Source organism: Larus michahellis, chromosome 5 (genome assembly GCF_964199755.1).
Source record: "Larus michahellis chromosome 5, bLarMic1.1, whole genome shotgun sequence".
Taxonomy (NCBI): Eukaryota; Metazoa; Chordata; class Aves; order Charadriiformes; family Laridae; genus Larus; species Larus michahellis.
Window position 1 is genome coordinate 20,939,255 of NC_133900.1, and position 20,047 is coordinate 20,959,301.

Consider the following 20,047-nt stretch of genomic DNA (forward strand, 5'->3'; position numbering starts at 1 on the left):
TCAACTATTTTTGAAACTTTCCTGTTTACCTTACCTAAAGAGCCCTTGTTTGAAGAGGTAGGCACTGACATGACCTCCATCCAGATACCTAATTTCACATCCAGGCCAGATTTCTTGAAGACTGCGCACCCCAGTTCGAGGAATATATGCATCTTCTTTAGCTTGTACAACTATGATTAAACTTGGGTCAACTGGAACTAAAGAAAAACAGATCAAAATTGATTTAACCTAAGGTAAGAAACAGAAACACGTCATCTGAGATTTCTGTTGTAAAAATGCTATTTCTAGATAGATTCTAGTCTTCCATTCAACTTTCCATGAAATCTGAACATCAGGCAGATTTTCCGAAGCTCCTCTCTAGACGTACTCCAAGGACAGCCTAGCAGGGGATGCAATGTCTCCCAGACCACAAAGAGACCTGGGAGACAGTTGACACAAAGGTCTACATCGCAAGTGCATTAGGATCACAGATCCTCTTAAGTTTCAAGAAAGGTCAATGCTTTAGCTAAGTGATACCTGGATAAGTGTCTAGATACGTAAGAGTGTCTGTACTTAGATGAAAGCTTACAGGGTTTTTTCCGTATACTGAAAAAAACTTTTAAAGCTTTAAGGAAAGCACTTCACTGGTATTTGTCACAGAACATCCCTGGCTAGCAGTGATCTGGGACACTGTCCTAGTCAAGAAATCTATGCTAGTATAGAAATCTTTGGATATTTTTTTAGCATTTACCAGTGGAAAACTGAATGCCAGAATTAAAAAATGAGGTGGTACAGGGTCTCAATGTCAAGAATGTTTTGACATTCAGACACAACTCTGTCAGAAACCTGTCTGAAGTCAAAGTATGTTGTAGGACATGTTGAGAGACCTCAGTGCATACATGCAGAGTTGAACTATTTTGTCTGAAAGGTCTGCCGCAAAAGCAATTCCGAGCCCCCACTCCAGCAAAACCCTTCCAATCAGCTCCAGGAAGAAATCACTTGTTTGCATTGCCTGCACGCGGGCCATTGAAAGGGATTTGTCCTAGACACCAAGAAACCCAGGTTCATCAGACTGAAGGCTCGCTGGGCTACAGCTCCCTGTGTATGCTATGCCTGTCTTGAGAAACACTATATTCACCAGACTGCATCGTCCCAGAAGGACCTCTGTGCATTTTAACTGGTCACACTTGTCCAAAAGTATCATTCAAGCTCAGTTCTCAGCTACGTAGGCTACTTCCTATCTGAAGTCAATATCAGATTTCTGCTATGAGATTAACCTGAACCTACTTGAAAAACCTATTAGCAGATTAATTAGATCTAGATATTACTCACATCACACAGATGTTTTGTTCTTTTAAATAATACAAATTTGCACTAACTCATAACTGAAAATAGCCACAGCAAGGCAGAGAAAAAAATGAGCAAAGATACCGAAAGGCAAATTTTTAATTCATTTCATCATTGGTTGGCCATTAAGAAGAAACAGAAAAACAACTAGCAAATGGAGTGGTACATAGATGCTAGTGAATAACACTCAAGATGTTTTCATACTTCAGCTAAGGTGCCAGCAGGTTTATACAATGTAGAATGAAGAAAATACCTTTCCTTCCATCGTATTTTGTTCAGTTTTCCAAACTGCACATTAAAACAAATAAATACGTACCTGAGAAGTTAGCTACGTGGGTACATTCATCCATTACTCCTTTCATGAACCTTAAGGATTCTCTCTGTAAAGTGTCACTCTTTCTTCTTTTATTTATCCTGTGTTCTTGTTGGCTGGTTAAGTTATTATTGCTATTGCTACTGGTTGAAAATGTTTGATTTATACACTGCATATTAGGAGCATCTTGTATTAAGAGTCTTTCTGATGAGGCACTTAAAGTACTTTTACTTGTGGTAAAGCTGTGAACGCCTTCTTTAGATACAGTCTTGTATGAGGAATCAAGGTCAAACATTCTGGAAGTCACAGCCACATCCTCCAAACTGTCCACACTGTCAGGGAAGTTTTTAACAAAGTCTTGTCCCATCTTGAAAGAATCCGTCTAAACAAAGATAACAGGTCATTTATTAAGGGTTTCTCCTTTAAAACAATCGGGTAATCTTATTTTTAAGATCAACTCAATGCTAAAAAAAAAAAAAAAAAAAGAAAAGAAGAAGATACAAACAGCACTGCTCACACAACTTGTTATTTTCAGCCTGCATGTCACTCAATTAAATCCTAATCATCATAACCTCTTGACAATTTAATTCTACGTTTCTGTCAGCTTTAAAAATGCAGGAAGTACTTATGTATGGTAGCTTATGATACAAACATTTGTCTGTTTTTAATTCTGTATTAAACTCTGAATTTATAATTGCAGTCATTTAAGCTTAAATTTCTGGGCAAATAACTCATAAAAGCTATGCATTTCTCAGATTATTTTTTTTTCTACTCTCAAAAGAGCAGCCATGTCTTTTTGGCAAAGTATTAAAAAATTAACGCTTACAGCAATTTTTCATAGACTTGAAGACAGACAGACAATAGCAATAAACATATGTGTCCAGGTCTAATGTTAGGTCTAGGTCTGAAAAATCTATTGTCTCTAAACACTAGGAAGACACAAGATGAACATTTTGAAACGTTTCTTCTTCTCATTTCAGAATCATAGAATCATTTAGGTTGGAAAAGACCTTTAAGATCATCAAGTACAACTGTTAACCTAGCACTACCAAGTAACCACTAAGCCATGTCCCTCAGCACCACACCAACCTGTCTTTTAAATACCTCCAGGGATGGTGGCTCAACCACTTCCCTGGGCAGCCTGTTCCAATGCTTGACAACCCCCTTCTGTGAAGAAATTTTTCCTAATATCCAGTCTAAACCTCCCCTGGCGCAACTTGAGGCCATTTCCTCTTGTCCTATCGCCTGTGACTTGGGAGAAGAGACCGACCCCCACCTCACTACTACCTCCTTTAAGATAGTTGTAGAGAGTAATAAGGTCTCCCCTCAGCTTCCTTTTCTCCAGGCTAAACAACCCCAGTTCCCTCAGCCATTCCTCATAAGACTTGTGCTCTAGACTCCTCACCAGTGTCATTGACCTTCTTTGGACACACTTCAGACCTCAATGTCTTTCTTGTAGTGAGGGGCCGAGTGCAAGGGGACAAATATTTCCTTAGTCCTGCTGGCCATACTACACAAGTCAGGATGCTGTTGGCTGCCTTGGCCACCTGGGCACACTGCTGGCTCATATTCAGCTGGCAGTCAACCAGCACCCCCAGGTCCTTTTCCACCAGGCAGCTCTCCAGCCACTCTTTCCCAAGCTTGTAACACGGCATGGGGTTGTTGTGACCCAAGCGCAGGACCCAGAACTTAGCCTTGAAGACTTTTGTCTGCTCCATCAGCATTCCTGGAGCGTATTTTACTTAAAAATGGCAAGCGCCCCAGTAACTATCTCCACCCTAGCCCCTCTTCTCCTGTTGTAAGATACTTGAAAAAGGATTGTCACAAAGTACAGAGTCTTAGGAAAAAAGTTATTTATGAGAACTGGCTAGAAGACGGTGTTGCAACATATAAGCAACTCTCAAAAAGTTATCACTCCAATCTAAAAGAGTGGTGAGGCAATGAAATTCCCTTCGGGAAGAGTCTTTCAACCCTAGTCAAAAAAAGTCAAGACGGAAGAAAAAATGCAGACAATAAATTATATTTCATAAGAAGCAAGGAGCTAATTACAAAAGGTCTACTTCATGTATATCTTAACTGCCTGTGCAATAAAAGTCTAAAGCTGAGGGAGCACTACACATAGAAAAAGAAATAGAGAGATCTAACACTCTAAGCAAACTAGAAACGTAACTTAATGTTGCTACATATTAAAAATATTCTACAGCATTGAGTATTTGGAAGCAATTGCTTCAAAGGGCAATAAATCATGTTTTTATATTCACATACCAGGCTATTGGCTTTCCAGACTATAAAGCCAGTTACTGGGAAACATTATCTACAATGTTTTCATTGAAACCATTTTATGTTCCAGATTACACTAAGTGTGTAATCTCAGCGGAAAAAGCTTGCAGCAAGGGATATACTTAGCACACATTATACAACAAAATATTAGCTTCTGTTTTTCAGAAGGTTTTCCTTCAAAGATGAAATTTATCAAAAGCATAAGGAAACAAGAGGCAAGCATGTTTTAGCTAACAATCAGCTACTTTTAATGGAAGTAAAAAGAAGTTACATTATTTGTTAGATTTGCACATGTAAATATTAGCAAATAGGGAAAATAAACTATACTTACACCACAGTATTCAAGCATTTGAATGATTTCTTCTTCATAAACAGTTTGCGTAAAATACTGCTTCTCTAGCTCTCTCCAGTTCACTGCCTTGCTCAACACACCCTGAGATTATAAACACAAGCATCCAGTACATAAGTAAAACCCAGAGATCAATCTAAAATAACGATACACAGAGAAAATTGATCTGTTCCTCTCTGTGACTTGATTTTTCCAGTGGACTTCTGCCCAAGTTTCCAGATAACCCTTAAAATTATTGGAATCAAAGCATAAGCATATATGGTAACATAGGACATGGAAACCCACCTCCCTTTAAAAAACAAACAAGAAGAACCACAAAAAAAAAAAAGCAGAAAACTTAGGGTTTACACACATTTAGACCAGGTTAAACCAATGATGAGTGTGAAAGCCAGTCTATTCATTCACTTACTCCGGCAGCAGGAGTGAAAACAGGTAACCCTCATGGTAGTAGCAGCATTACCACATAACTATTTAAGCCAGGCTTTGAGCAGAAGAAAACATTTTTTCACGGTTTATTCCCTCACCTTCCCACATTCAGGCCAGGACTCTAATTGCTGTCCCACAAACCAGCCCCAGCTTCTAATTTGGTACATGACCCACTGAAGTAGCTCAAAGCTACCTTCCTTATCACGTGTTGTATATCCTGAGCAGGAAGGGTGGGTTTTGCCACTAGTCACTAATAGAGGTTGAAGGGCGATGAAATGCCCTAACTGAAAAGGTGAACGTGCCCAACCCAAACCTTTTAACGTACATATCCGATTACATTCTAGATTATTAACAAAAATATATGTTAATTACCGTAGTAAAGACTGCAGAAGCTGTTGACCACGAAAGACACGGAATCAGTGGCAATGGTTTAGGCCAGTTTGTCACTGCCAGTGAAGCCATCTAGAATCAAAGGCACTTAGTACATATTTTAATACTGAATTCACAATATGGGAGAAAGAACTCTCTCACCTTCAATTTATTTGTTTAAACAGCATTGAACAATATGCAGTGTCAAAGTAGTTAAGCACTGTGGCAGCTAGATATATTTTAGGACTAATTTCAAGGCTGAATGGATTTTTTGTTATAAGAATCGCCAATGGAATATTTATTCTGACCTTTTTAGTTGTTTAAAACCATGAAAAACATCTATAAAGCCTTTTCATCAGGCTCTTGCAAGCTTATTTCAAGGCAATTTATGGAAGGACTATTTAAAATTCTATACTTTTAAAATTTGTATCTGGAAACAAAATGTGGAAGAGAAGTAATTCAGCACATTCTGTGGACTTTTTTCTGTCCATTAAAGTTTAAATTATTACTTTTACATCAGTTCTCAGAATACATTTTTGTGAATATTGTGCTTATCCCAGGAAAAAAAAAAACAACCAAAGCAAGCAAAGAATCTTAACATACAGAAGTTCCCTATATGATATGTTCTTGACAAGTTTTATTTTACTGCTCTAAACTGAATAACAGTGTAAATCCCCTAATACAAAATACACCATGTCTATGTCAGATGTTCTAATAAATGGATTTAGACAACTGAGCTATAATTCTATTCCAATTCTTTTTTATTAATGAAAAGTTACAAGAACATATCTACGTTCTGATAGCTAGAAAGTCTGACTTGTGCCTTTTTAATTCCGCCTCTCCCCATCAGTAGAACTGAATTAACGCTACCTACCTTCTGTTGTAAAACACATGCTAAAGATGATCAACATAAAATATGATTTATTTCTCTGGTTTTAAATTGTACCAGACGTCCTGTAAATCAGGACTAGCCAAAACCTTATATTCTTAGACTAAGAAAAAAAATTTCAAAGGCGTTTCTAAACTTACTCTCTCAGATCCTGCCTCACTCTACACCCATGCTGTGTATCACCATTGATATAGGATACAGTACTCAGTTATTCCCATAGCATTTGCACAGCATTTGAAGTGTCCTGCATGGTTAGTGGTGCATGTACCAGTTTGAGAATTCCAATCCAACTTATAAATAAGACAGGGAAGACATGTTTAACACAAAAGTTGTTGTTTCAACAGGGTGATGTTTATGTAAATCAAAGGTGATTTGTACATTTCCAACATTTAGAGTTATAAAATTGTGCTTTGGCGGAAAATTATTTCCATTTAGTAGCCACTACCATTACCAACATTATTTACTTCTCTCCTAACAACAAACAAACAAGGATCAGCAAAATAGAGGTATGTTGTTTTAATAAGCTTTGTACCTATGTCTCACAGACCACAAGCAGTAATATTTTAACTTTGTACTAGTCTTTCAAGCATCTTACTAATACACTGCTGTTTTAGTTTAAATATGCACAGTATCATACACAAAATCCTACCCACCTCATCACAGAAATTTTCTCTAATCGATACCAACGATCGGGGAAAAAAGATGAGTTGAGAACAAAACTGACACCAAAAGCCACCTCAATTACAACATGCCTACAAAGAAGAGGCGTTTCACACAATGCATTCAAACGCAAAAGTTTAAGCAAGAAGAATGGAAGAAAAGAGGGAGAAAAAGCAATTGATCAGTACAGACCTTCTTTCAGAAAATATTTACCTCCCCCCTCTCTCTTGTAAAAAAAAAAATCATAATTATATGAGAAGGTTATATTTATATCAAGCCTGTCAGGAGCTGGCTGACAAAGGGCTCTATGATTTGTCAGTACTTATTGAGGAATATACTAATTCAGCACCACAGAACATGAGAATTGCCAACAATTTGTTTCTCATGACTCTAAATGTTTATTTTAAAGTACTTCTGAGAGGAATACTATAAAACAAATTGCTTCTGTATGCTAAATGATCAAATGAGAAGTTAAAACAAAAATTACTGAAGAGGAAATATAAAAGCTTACATGTCCTCCCATGGATATTCCAGTCATCCCTAGTGGTCCATAGCCTTCTCTCTCTAGCCAGTGCAAAAGAGCGGCCGATTCTAGAACAAGAGCTCCTCCCATCACAAACAGGTCCGAGACATTTTTTAAACATGACCGTCTTTTCTCCCCAGAAAAGGAAAATATAGCATTTATTTTCTAAGATTAGATTTTCACATTTCTCATCATTCTACACATACTTTTATACAATGCCTGATCACATTTCCCGAGAATTTTGGAGCTGAACTTCTGTTGATTCAACAGGAGAAAAAACAAGTCCAGATTCTCTGGCACTTGTACTTTTTCATCTAAATGAGTACTAGGAACAGACACCTGCTAAGCTTTAGTGTAATACCACTAACAGCCTGGTCTTCTAGATATTAACAACATTAGAATCTCATTCGCAGTAATCTTCTGTCCTGTATAGTTATAATGGGTCTCTGAGAAATAGAATCAAAGTGATACAGTCCTAGGCACACACTATCTAGTTTGCAGAAACAATTCTTTATTTTTTTTTTCTTATTTACCTGTTTTACATCATTGAAAAATTGCACACAACATTTGAAGAGCAATCAGTATGTCAGCTTTGGAAGCACTCATCAGTGTCACTGTAAGACTGAAATTGTAAAGTGGGAAGTTTGTCACTGTACTGAGAAATTCATGTAGTGTACTACAAAGCATTAAAACACAGGAGAAACACAAAAAAAAATAGACAGCTATTCAGCTGAACCATCAGAGGGACTCTCAAAAAGGGAAAAAAAAAACGTATTTTACAGAGCAATTAATACATCTCTAATTTGGGACGGAGGACTGTGTATTTTCAGTATCACACAGTCGGGTTACAAAAGGCTACTGGCCTCTTCTGACAGTGTACAGTCACATTTGAGACGCTCTGAAGCACAAGGACAAAGCTTACTGTGCCAGCTACAGAGAAATGAACATAGCTGCCACAGGCCAGTATTTATAAGCTAATGTAATTCTTTCCTACAGCTTTGTTATGAGAGAATCCTCAGCCCTCTCCAGCTGCTATATTTATTAAACACTGTTACTAGCATATTGACTAAAACCACTGCTGCTGGTTTGTAACCTCGTATCGAAGAGCAAAAATTACAGCTGGGGTATTAGACTGAGCACTTCCCTTTTAAAGAATCCTTCTCTATATCATACATACACTAAGCTGTCAAGCTAGGCAACTGAGAACGGAGTTAGAAATATCCTTGCCAAAATATTTAATTTATTCTTCTGCATCAGATCCTCAATAACTGGAAAAAAAAACCCACCAATGGGTATATTCCAGCACACACTCTCTCCTATCACTTTCCTATAATCTTGCACTTCTAAATGCAATAGTAAATATATATATGTTTAAGCGGTTTTCCTATCAAAAAACAATTTTACAACAATCACCTTAGTAAATGTAATACGCTTTTTTTTAAAAAGCGGTTCTTATGTCAAAGTAAACAAAATTCAGCATCTGCTCTGGAGAAAAACTAGAAACTATTTTTTTAATTAAAATTTTCTTCATTTAGGAAATCCAAATGATGAAATCTGAATAAAATCTAGAAAAATCTAAGATTCTGTAGTGTGAGACAGTGCTCCTGGAGAAATCCTAATACAATGGGCAAGTTTAAGAATTTAATCAATCACTTTCTATGCATCCTTTATTCATGTTAAATACCCAAGTTATGTTTAAAAAGGATTAAAACACCAACTCATATTTGGACTTTAAGAAATATTGGTAAACTGAAACCACAGCTTTGCCTCAGACAGACAGCCTGGTGAATTCTGTTTATACTCCAGGGGTTTGGAAAATCTGAAAAGCAGAAAACCAGGACTGCCTAATTAGGCTTCTAAATTCACCTTTAAGAAACCAACTGAGGGAGCCAAGTCTTGTAAAATACTGAATATTGTAGTTTTTGCTGACTAACAAACAAGAAACACCAGATTTATTTACATGTCTGACTGCGGTCCTCTTAAAATATCTTGGAAAAGCAAACTCTTGGCAATTATAACAGGAAAGTACACTATCTGAACAAAGATTATTCAGAGTTGACTGAAGTACAATTGCAGCTTTTGTACATGCACAGTTGTGAATTAGGAAAATAAACTGACACTTGCTTACATTCACATTCATCTCACTCTATACTGCAAGCTCATCTTTTGCAAACTTTCCTGATCACTGTGATCTCTTCATGCAAAAAATGACAAAGCAGCCTACCAAAAGGTAGACAATTTCACATTAGCAGGTTACAAGTGGTCCATGCTTGAGATTTTTTTTTTCTTAATAAGCTATCAAAGTTTACACTAGTTTGAGCTTCTTGAGGAAAGAAAAAAAAAGAGCAGTATTTCAAAAAGACAGTATCCATGAATGTAACGGCAATACTTACAATTGATCCTTAGGTTTTCTACAGCCATGTAGAAGAATCAAGTTAAAGAAAGTAAAAAATTTCTATATAAAAACTAGCAATTAAAATAAAAAATAAAGTAAAATAAAATAAATCATATACATCAATACCATACTGATTAATTAAAATTTGGAACTTAAATTTCAAATGTTTAACAGGACTTAAATCAAGTTAAATGTAGTTTGATGATGTACTTTGCAACGTAAGATTTTACTTTTATCAGGTAGGAAAAAAGTCTAACCAGAGAGCATATTTAATAAAATGGGATAACAGTGTTATAGATGTTACTGATAAATTGTTGACAGGACAGAACTTAACTTTTTTTTAAAAAAATAAATCTTAAATGTTAAGTTTCTCAAAAGCACCTGAGGTACCAAAGGGTTGCATTTGAGAAGGAAAGACAGGAGAGGCAACTTTCTTTTCTGTCATTAATACATTCAGAAGTCACACAGTATAATGTAGAACGAATGCATAGTTTTCACTCTGTCATCACTAAAAAAAATCCTATCGGTACTTTCATCAGTACACAGATTCATATCGGAACTTTTACTCTAATGACTACAGTAAGAAGCTGCAGAAGACATTTTCAAAAAAATCAGAAAAGCAATACTTGGTGTAAAAGTAGCATATTATATTAACTGTGTTCCACATTGTGTTTTATGCAATGGTCATACTTTGCTCTTTGCTTCTATCCACTGAAAAACCCACTGGAAAGTGATCCACAAAGTACATATTATACCAGTGTGATAAGTTTTCTACCTTCTGGAGAGAACGTCAAGAATGAGTATCTTGCTTTCCACACAAGGATATAATAAGGATTTTCTAGCAACAGGGAAGCCATACAGGCTTCTTTAATCATTGGGCGTGCCATTAACGTGCGTCTCCTCCAGAAGTGCTAAAGAGAAGATGTAGAAACATATATTAAGATAAAATCTGATTATTTAATTTCTTGATAACAACCAATTTTACATTTTACATACTCACGTGATCTCCAGTGCCTGCTAAATGAATGCACACAGGTCTGTGCTTGCTATTCCATCTTCTGGGTATGATAAACTGAAATCTATGACAAACACACACCTATTTTAACAAAGTAAGTATATCTATTTACAAGCCACGCCAGAGAAATTAATTTAAATTACAAAAAAAAAACCAAAACCCAAAACACAGAATAAAGTATTTTCGTAACCCATGCAGGCAAACTGCCAGTGATTCTGCAATATCATTTTTCATAAACACATCTAGCAAAGAAAGGAATCTGAAAGTAGGACAGAATAAATGCCAAACAAGAAAAGGAGCCAAGCCGAAAGATCATGTTCCTAAAAAAGACCACTACCTCATCAACATAATTTAAATTTTGCAGAGTGGAGAAATGGAACTTCAGATGAAAAGCAGCCTAAGCAAGAATAACTACCGCTGCTAGGCAGCATTGCTATTTTTCTCCTGAGGAAACAACAGCTGAAACTGAAAATTAAGAAGAGCGATATATTTAAATTAAAAGAAAATAATATCAAAAACCAAACAAACAAACCATGAAACTATTCTATACACCGAACATCAATCACTTGATGTCTTCTGCTGCTACTCAAGTTACTTACAGACTAACTACTTGGGGAAAAAAACCAAATCACTTCGAAGCTACTAGTATTTTCCCCACAAGATGGAGCACTGTTACATACAACAGTGTTACACAGTGGAAAAAAATATTCCCACAATAATCTTAAGGGAAATGTGTAGAGCATTTCAAAACTGTAACAATCCTGTTCAATGTAACAGTTAGCATAACTTGACTACAAACTGTAAGAGAACATAGATAAGGAAACAATTAGTACGCTATATTTTCCAGTATGGTACTAATTAGTCCAATAATGCTAAGAGACAGTTTCTTTCTCTAACCGAGAGGTGGAAGAGAACTGATATTTTGACTATCAAAGTTTTTCTGACATTCCTTAGTGTTACATGTTTAAGTACACATAAAAGCACCAACCAGTAATATTGATAACATTGACAATGCTAGTATCAATTTGAGCAGACAAACTTTTATTTTTAAGATATTACACAAAGCTTGGAAAAAAAGATTCCATCATGAAAGTTTACCTCAAAACTAAAAGCAAACAGAAGTTATACTCTCTTTCCAAAACTACTCCTCAACTGCAAAGCAGAGTTAGTGTAAAACTAGCAAAAATGCCATGACTATTTAGGATTGTCTAGGTTTCTGTGAGGAATTTTTTTTTTTTGCTTGACAAGTAAGAAAGGCACCAGATTCTTTTGCTTCAATTAAATGAACTTACTACTTCAGGACACATACAATATTTTTGTATTCGATGTAAATGGAAGGCTGGAATGGTTCCTTCAAATACAATATAACATGCTGCTTTCATATAAACAGCTTCTCCTGCTACATATAAACCAAACAACAACTTAATTTCCAGCACCCTGCTCATTTGGAAAAAAGCCAAACAAATAATTAAAAAAACAAACAACTGGGTTTTGTGCAATATGATTTCTACACTCAAAAAAAAAGAAAGTCCCCTAGCAAAGGACATACTTTGCTAGGGGACTTTTATTTTTTTTTTTAACTTATTTGCACACGAATTAAACTATCATATGAATAACACTTATTTTCACTTTTGAGATCAAAATTTTACAGATAATTATTTCAATACATTAGTTTCACAATAAAAATATTATAGACCGTTCTCATTTCTCTGCAGTACTAGTTTCAGAAAAGAAATACCATTTGGTTTCTCTTACCTTGCTACAAGAGATTCGACTGGCAGGATACCTGGGACATAATGAGCCATTGGGGAAATGAAGTGCCCCTCAAGGATTTTACAGTCAGATTGCTCTTCAACCTATAGAGAGAATGGGACGATAGCAGCATATTTCATTTCAGTGTTTAACTTGCTCTGAAAGCCAATCTCTTAAAATAGAAGTATTTGTTATAGGATAAAAATGCACTTAGAAAAAAAAAAAACAAAACAAACCCGAGGTCTACTTCAAATACAAGGATACACACATTATCAACACAGGCAAGACATTGGCTTCAAACTTTGCTTTTATTAAATGAATCAAGGAATAAAGTGTAATATTTGTCCCACTTAAATAACTTCCATACCACATACTAAGTTTCAAGCATTTTTTTGAGCTTTAAGATCTGACATCCCAGCTACCCAACTATTGTATTACTGGGGAAAAAATAAATCAGTATCTGTACAGCCACCGCTTTTTTTTTTTGCTCCGTTTCCTTCCATTCCGCACTAGGAGCCCATGTGACCGCTCATTATCCCATCCCTTCCAACCCCATTTCACATTTTTTGCCATTGCCTCCTAATTCTATCCACAGCAAATTGTTCAAACTAGCAAACTGCTAAAGCATTTAGCTTGCCACAGCATTGACCACCAGCGCATTCCTTTTTTAGAACTACTCTTCATTTCTGATCCCTTATTCACACTTTCTAGATTGAAAAATCTTCAGGGCAGTGATTCCTTCTATCTGCACACCTCGCTGGGAAGCACGGGGCCTCCTTTTTTCAATCAAGAACATTTGAGAACTCACATTACATTGATTTCTTTTGCCTCTACAGCCTCACTCCCCTCACAGATAAATTCTAACGTCCTTTTCTTGATACAGAGCAACTGGGAACACCAGTGAAGTCAGTTAACGCCACTTGTTAAAAACTGCTGATCAGCAAAAGCTAACTGAATATTGTCAGAGGTGGATTCACCACCCAATCACTACGTAGTCCCTAACTCGGGTCCCCGGTTCCCATCCCAGCAGCAAGTCATACTGTGATAACATCAGACATCAGGAAAACGTAGATTCAGATGACATCAAGATTCAATTCTTCTATCCTATAAAAGCAGTCTGGCAAGTACTAAGTTAATTTCACCTTCAGGAAAATAAATTTAGTTTAACTGCATTGTCTTTTTCTTTTAAGTACCTTGTCAATGAACACTGGGTAATCTTTCGAAACCAGCGTCTGGCATTTTTCCCTGTTTCCAATAAGCTTTCTGAATTCAAATATTCTGTTGAAAGGAAACAAGTAGAGAAGATTCAACTTTTAATCTAAAAAAAAAGAGAAGATATATATATAAAATTTCAGGAGCTAAAGTAAGCCACAAAGAAAATAAAAGTTATGAATCCAGCTTTACATTTACAGATTAATGAGGCTACCATAGGGTAGGTATATAAGAATATTTTTAAGTTTAAAAAAACAAACAAAAAAAAAGGGGGCTCAAGTACATTGCCTGCAATTGCACAGCTCTTCAATAGTATTTTTACACCTGGTATGCTGAAAACCTATGTAATTTTTCAGGGTCAAATTAAGACATAGCAATCTCCTACACTTAAAGATCCTTGTAGCCACATTGGGGCAACACAGACTGAACAGGTGAAAAACAGGCTGGACTGCCAACATCAAAGCATAGTTGCGAATGACCTGAAGTCTAGCTGGAAACAAGTTACTTCCAGCACTTCAGGATGTTCATGAACAACACAAACTGGAAGGTGACGCTGATAGCTGGAAGGTAGGGTTACCATTCAGAGCAACCTGGATAAGCTGAAGAACAGGCCAACAAACACCCTAAAGCTCAAAAATAAAGCTGCAAAATCTTGCACCTAGGACAGAACAGCCCCGTGCAACAATACAGGCTGGGAATTTCCCAGATAGGTAGCAGGAAAAGGCATGGGGTTTCAGGTAGAGAGCAAACTAAACACGAGTTAGCGGCACGCCCTCGCAGCCAGGAAGACCAATGGAAGACCCTTTGCATTTAGCAAGGCGGCAGCCAACAGGTCAAGTGAACAGGGTTTGCATTGCCCAGGGAACAGGAAGTAAGGAACAAATCTAGTTACTTTCTTCTGCTACTTAAAATGGGCTCCAGAGCCTTACAGAGAAAATGAAAAAGACTTTTCTCAGAGGTACACAGTGAGAGGACAAGTGGCAATGGTTGCCTGTTGCAAAATAAGAAATTCCTACTGGAACACAATGGAAGTTGTTTTGTTTTCTTTTCTTTTTCACAGTCTTAAGTACCAGAAAAGATTACCCAGGGAAACTACCAATAATCTCCATCCTCAAGGGACTTTCAAACCCCAAATGGATGAGGTGCCAAGCGACTTGAATCAACTCAGAAGTCAGCTTTGTTTCAAATGGGATTTGGACTAGATACCCTCGAGATGGCCCTCCCAACCTTAAACACTCTATGCTAAAAATAACTTGTTCGTTCTTATGGTTGTAAATACATACAACAATGTTTCCTGACCAACTAAACAGATTTGGGTGCGAAGTACAAAACAACAGTATAACAGAAATGATCTGTTCATCTTCCCAACACCAGAGAAAACTAAACCAAAAGGATGGAAAGAAAATCCAGTTTACCAGCATATTAAAAATAGCTCTACTATGTAGCCTTTCCTTTTCTTATACAGAACAGCAGGCATATTAAGTACTTATGAAAAAAATAAGGGTAAAGGTATGAGACATTAAGTGTGGAGGTTAAGCTAATGAAGAGATCCTAAAATCCTCTAAAAACACTGCATTTATGTATTTGCTCTGCAGTTAGGAGGATACGGAAAGCTAAATCTCGCATGCGTTGAGGAATTCAACTCTTGCTAATGAGTTGAGGATAAAGCATTAGGATATCAACAGTCATCACATCAAGGGTATGCACATAAAACTTCGGATTACATCTAGGCAGGGTAGTGTGTAACATCAGTAAATCTCAGTTAATGCTTGAAGTCTAACAAATTTAATAATTTATTCTAATGGAGCTTCACTGTGATTTTTAAAAAAAAAAAAGTTAACACTGACATTGTTTCTGGCACAACAGGGCATGCATACTAGGGAGTGGTAGTTCCTCCCTCCACTAGACAGCATGAGGCGTCGGGAGGAGGTGGTATTCTTCCTTCTTCACCCAGGTGAAGCCAGACAGCTGGGGAACAGCTCACCTTCTTCCCATACAGGGGCAATACATAGAACTCATTCTTCTTCCACTTTTCAGAGCAGCAAGCCTGCCTCATGTTTCCCCCACAGCTTTTGATCTCATGTGAGAGGTTTCTTCTCTCACTATGAAAAAAAGCCATAGCTGATACCATTATTACTACCAGCAATGCTTCTTTATAGCTGTTTGACATAAGTATGATTACCCCTGCAGACCCCATGCAAGAGAAAAACCTTGCCTAGTATTGCAATAGCTAAAAGCAGAATTAGTCAGAAGTTCCCCTATATAGCACTTGCACTGGGGGGGAAACGGTAAGTAAAAGTTCACCACGTCTCACCAAGAACCTAAAAGTTTTTCAGAGAGGGTTTGATAACATTGAAATGTCTCATTTCAGATACACACACGCACACATGTAACAGAATACAGAAATGCTGCAATCAAAACAAAATGCACATTTTTTGCTTTTTCCAACAAAAGTAAACTAAACATTTTACAAATCCAACATTCTCATTTTGCAGGAAAGTCTGCTACTTGAGAGAAGAATCAACTGAAGACAAGACATACAAAGCAATCCAAGTGCCATTTTAAGATTAGATGTTATGAAGCTAACCAATGTTTCACTTGGACTTAAAAACAAACACAACCCCCCACATAACTCCACTGCTATCCACAGTGAACAAAATTTTATTCCAGTATTTTTAAAAAAGTTTTCTTTATTGATTTTTTCAAATACATAAGAATTATCTTATTAAATGCAGATTTATCATTTCCTATTTAAATACAACATAATGCACAATATACATATTTGGTCACTTAATTTTTAAACTTAAGAAAGGCAAGTGCATAAGTTCCAAGTGTTACTTTTAATAATTATTAATAAAGTCAGCAAATATTTAAAAATCGAGAGGTACTTCCATGTTTTTTTTTTTATTTTCAAGACATCTAAAAAGGAGTTTACTACTTTGGGCTATGAGAGAAACTTCTGATTACATCTTACACTTTTAAAGCTCATTATTACTAAGAAGCTACAGAAAGCTAGCAAGAACCTCTTTAATGTTAAACAGAACTATTCCTATGCAAAAGTTCAGCAAGTTTTGTTTTTAGAAAACACTTTTCAGAGATGCTGCTTGAAGTATGTTATCATACATGCATAAGTGAAAAACATTGAACACATACATTCTCTCAAGAAGAGCCTCTTTAAACACAAACACTTAGCAAATCCCTTTAAGATTTGTTTTAAATCCAGCTCCTCCCTTGGTATGGAAACACATGATTTCCTGAACAAAACAAACTTTAAGACTTTTTAAAAATACAAGATAGTAACAATTGTTGGTACTTCACGGGTTGCATTTTTCTTTTAATATAAAGTACTGTTTATGCTGTTATTTTTTTTTTTTTTTTAACAAGTCACCTTTTCAGATCCTCTGGCTTTCCCCATCCTCTGATGAAAAGTTTAGTGAGGAGAAGCTTTCTGTACAAGACATCTAATTTACTCACACCCATTAGCAGCAAACTGACATCTAGAAAAAAGAACAGGTAAAAATAAGGCATTTAAAGGGGTTAACATGAGTGGCAAATTCATTGATTGTAACACAAAGTAGGTTCTTATTCTGGTATCTGTATTAATGAAGAGCCACAATATTTTATTCCAAAGAAGTAAACAAGTATCTTATCTTTCTTTCCAATTTTCTCCCATTTCTTTCCATTTTTTTTCCATTTCTTTGCAATTTTTGCCAATTAATTTCTTACAGTTTTGAAAATTATGTTCCCACTCCCTTCAGGGAAGAAATCATGCCATCAAAATCCTTACCAGTATAATTTTTCTTTCAGCAAATATACTAGCTCAAATATAGCCAAAGGCAACAATGTTTTAGGAAAGCTGAGTATTATTTTCGAAACAATACTTACTGAAGTAAACAGGGAGCCACTACTGTGCTATTCCAATGAGGAAGGAAGGAAAAAAAAAAAGAGAACACAACACAAATCTGGTTTCTTGGTCAGTATGATACAGGTTATTCAATTAAAAAATGTCCAGGATCTGTGTACACCTAAGAAAACAACAAATTTAATAATCATATACTTGGTCAGTAAGTTACCTTCAACTATTTTCTAGTATTTGCAGATCCCTCAATACTAAATGGTCTAAATAACTTCATAACACTCTAAAAGAGTGTAATTTAATTTTTTTTTTCATTTTAATCCAAAATTCAGTTATTCTTCCACATTTTAATATGGTCATTCTTAAAATAAATTTGTCTGAATATAACAAGTTAAAATTGTGGTCAGATTAATAAATACATTCCTTTGCACTCCTAAGAAGCCAATACTTAAGAATCAATATATAGAAAAGAGAAAAACACTTCTACAAATGTTTTGATGCTTAACAAGGCAGCCTTGCGTGTTTTGTTTGGTTGTTTGGTTGTTTGGTTTTTTTGGTGTTTTTTTTTTTTTTAATTATTAAAAAACAAAAAAAGATAGAGAGAAAACATTAAGATGTTCGTTTTGCTATCAGTTCAAAGGCTGGCCTGATGAGTTCTCTCCGTTGCACTAAGGGAATGCCAAAACAAGTTTCTAGACAAGTACATTATACTTAAATGCAACATTGATTGAGGTGAAAGGGTTGTCTCATCCTGTATTCTATTTCATTGATTGAATAAAGACTCTAAAGTAATTCAGGATATTTCAATTAATCAGATTCAAGATTAAACCACTACTGGAAAGTGTACAGGAAACACTAAAACAGAAAAGTATTCTAAGTGTGTGAAGTATGTTGCATAGAACTTCATAGAAATATTACTGAGATAAAACTGGGGTCATCCTCCCATTTTATCTTAGTAACAAAAGGGTAGGACACGCTTCAGTCACTGCCCATCAATGTCCATGTGGAAAGACAATTACAAATACTTTGACTATCAGAAAAGGCAAATCCAGCTGTCGTAGGCTGAAGTTTTATAACTTCACGGTAGAAATAAAGACTGCATTTTAGCAGTGAGAGTTTGACCTTGAGAAAAGAATCAGCAGAGCTTGCTTTGGAATGCAACTGGATTTCCACCACTTGATACCACACACATCACATAATGATCCCTTTGTAAAACAGGTCAGCTGGAAGCAGTGACCTGATGAAGATGCTGCATAGTTGTGTAGCCCAAGAAATAGTACCCGTGTTATGAATATTCAATTAGTATATTGCTAACAGGATAAGCTTTACATAATTGTAAGTTGTGAATAGAAACTGTAACAGATACAAAGGCACATTAAGTGGTCCACTAAATAAAAAACCCTACATTTTAAAATAGTGTTTTCCAGAGGAGACAACAAGAAAACCTAGAGATAAATTATAACTAGGCTTTCGCTCTGGGAACAGTGCGTTTCTTTGCTTCCAGAACCCTCATAATGTATACTAACCATACATTTTTTATTTGTACACTTTTTTCATAGGAACAGATACAAAAATTCATCCAAAATCCAACATGCAAGAGGTCAGCTATTCATTTTTATCCAGTGTGTGCAGCTTCAGTTACAAGAAAAACACCGCTGGAAAGTACATAAAGGTTTTATTAAAGGCCGGGTCTACTGCTTCTATACACAGAATGTTAGAGTGGGAAGGGACCTTAAAGATCACCTAGTTCCAACCCCCCTGCCATAGGCAGGGACACCTCCAACTAGACCAGGTTGCTCAAAACCTGGCTTTGAACATTTCCAGGGATGGGGCATGAATACAGAACAGCTCCCACCAAGAAGTTAAAGCCTGAAAAAGCCAAGACAGTGTATCTGTTTTAGAAGACTGATACCTTAACTTCCCTGCCCTATTACTTTTTAAAAAAAACTCTCTTCCAATTAATGTCAGGTCATGCTTTTTTTTTTTCCTTTTCCCTCCAATAGAAAAAAGATGACTTAAAATAATCACAAAGAAGTCACCGTAACAAGTCAGAAACAAGCCCCACAGTAATTTCACCCACAGAGGAGCCTGCGGATAAACAAAGGGGCCTAAGCCAGAAGTTTCGCTACACCGAGCGGCTGCCTACCGGCCTCTCCTCTCGCTCCCTGTTTGGTTATCAGCGGATGGGAAGCCTAACCCGAGCGCTGCCTGGTCCAAAGTGCAGGGCTCCACAGACGGCGCCCTGCCGACCCCAGGCTGCAGATGACACACGCACACAAAAACCTCACCGGCGGCTTACGGAAACCCCCTCAGGCCACCGAGCCCCAGGAGGGGGACCCAAGCGCTCCCCAGCGCGGCCGCGGGGGGAGGCGGGAGGCGCCCTCGCCCAACGCCCGCGCCCCCTCAGCCCCCACGGGGGTGACACCCAGCCCGTCCTCGCGGCAGGAGAGGGGTCGGGAGCCCGCCGCGGGGCGAGGGGAGCCCGCCTCGGCCGTCGCGAAGGTCACTCACCCGTCGGGCCCGGCGCTGAGACACCTTTCGGGCTGGCGGGCGGGAAGGCTGAGAGGAAGGGCGGGACCAGCCGCACGCGCGGGCGGGCGCACGTACGCAGGCGCTCGGCGGGGCGGTGACTGTCCCCGCCCCCTAGCACGTGACCTGGGGCGGCTCAGGCGGCTGTTTGCG

The 20,047-nt window shown here is 37.2% G+C and overlaps 1 protein-coding gene across 5 annotated transcripts in view; it reads right to left on the minus strand.

Annotated features, from left to right (window-relative positions):
• Positions 1–19,997, minus strand: part of ABHD18 (abhydrolase domain containing 18) — a 37,384-nt gene extending 17,387 nt beyond the window's left edge. Inside the window, exons 1-13 of one of the 5 annotated variants that reach the window (XM_074589064.1) lie at positions 19,877–19,982; positions 17,395–17,534; positions 16,898–17,006; positions 13,491–13,575; positions 12,301–12,401; positions 10,531–10,609; positions 10,355–10,441; positions 9,529–9,554; positions 7,124–7,262; positions 5,067–5,156; positions 4,251–4,352; positions 1,643–2,021; positions 35–197 (exon numbers count right to left, since the gene is read on the minus strand). In XM_074589064.1, coding sequence (XP_074445165.1) covers positions 35–197; positions 1,643–2,021; positions 4,251–4,352; positions 5,067–5,156; positions 7,124–7,262; positions 9,529–9,554; positions 10,355–10,441; positions 10,531–10,609; positions 12,301–12,401; positions 13,491–13,575; positions 16,898–16,989 — 1,343 coding nt within the window. In that variant the 5' untranslated portion in view covers positions 16,990–17,006; positions 17,395–17,534; positions 19,877–19,982. Of the gene's footprint in view, positions 1–30; positions 198–1,642; positions 2,022–4,250; positions 4,353–5,066; positions 5,157–7,123; positions 7,263–7,668; positions 7,750–9,528; positions 9,555–10,354; positions 10,442–10,530; positions 10,610–12,300; positions 12,402–13,490; positions 13,616–16,897; positions 17,007–17,394; positions 17,535–19,876 lie in introns of those variants that run through there. The other 4 variants (XM_074589067.1, XM_074589066.1, XM_074589065.1 and 1 more) reach the window with 4 other exon arrangements.
• Between the last annotated feature and the right edge of the window lie 50 nt (positions 19,998–20,047).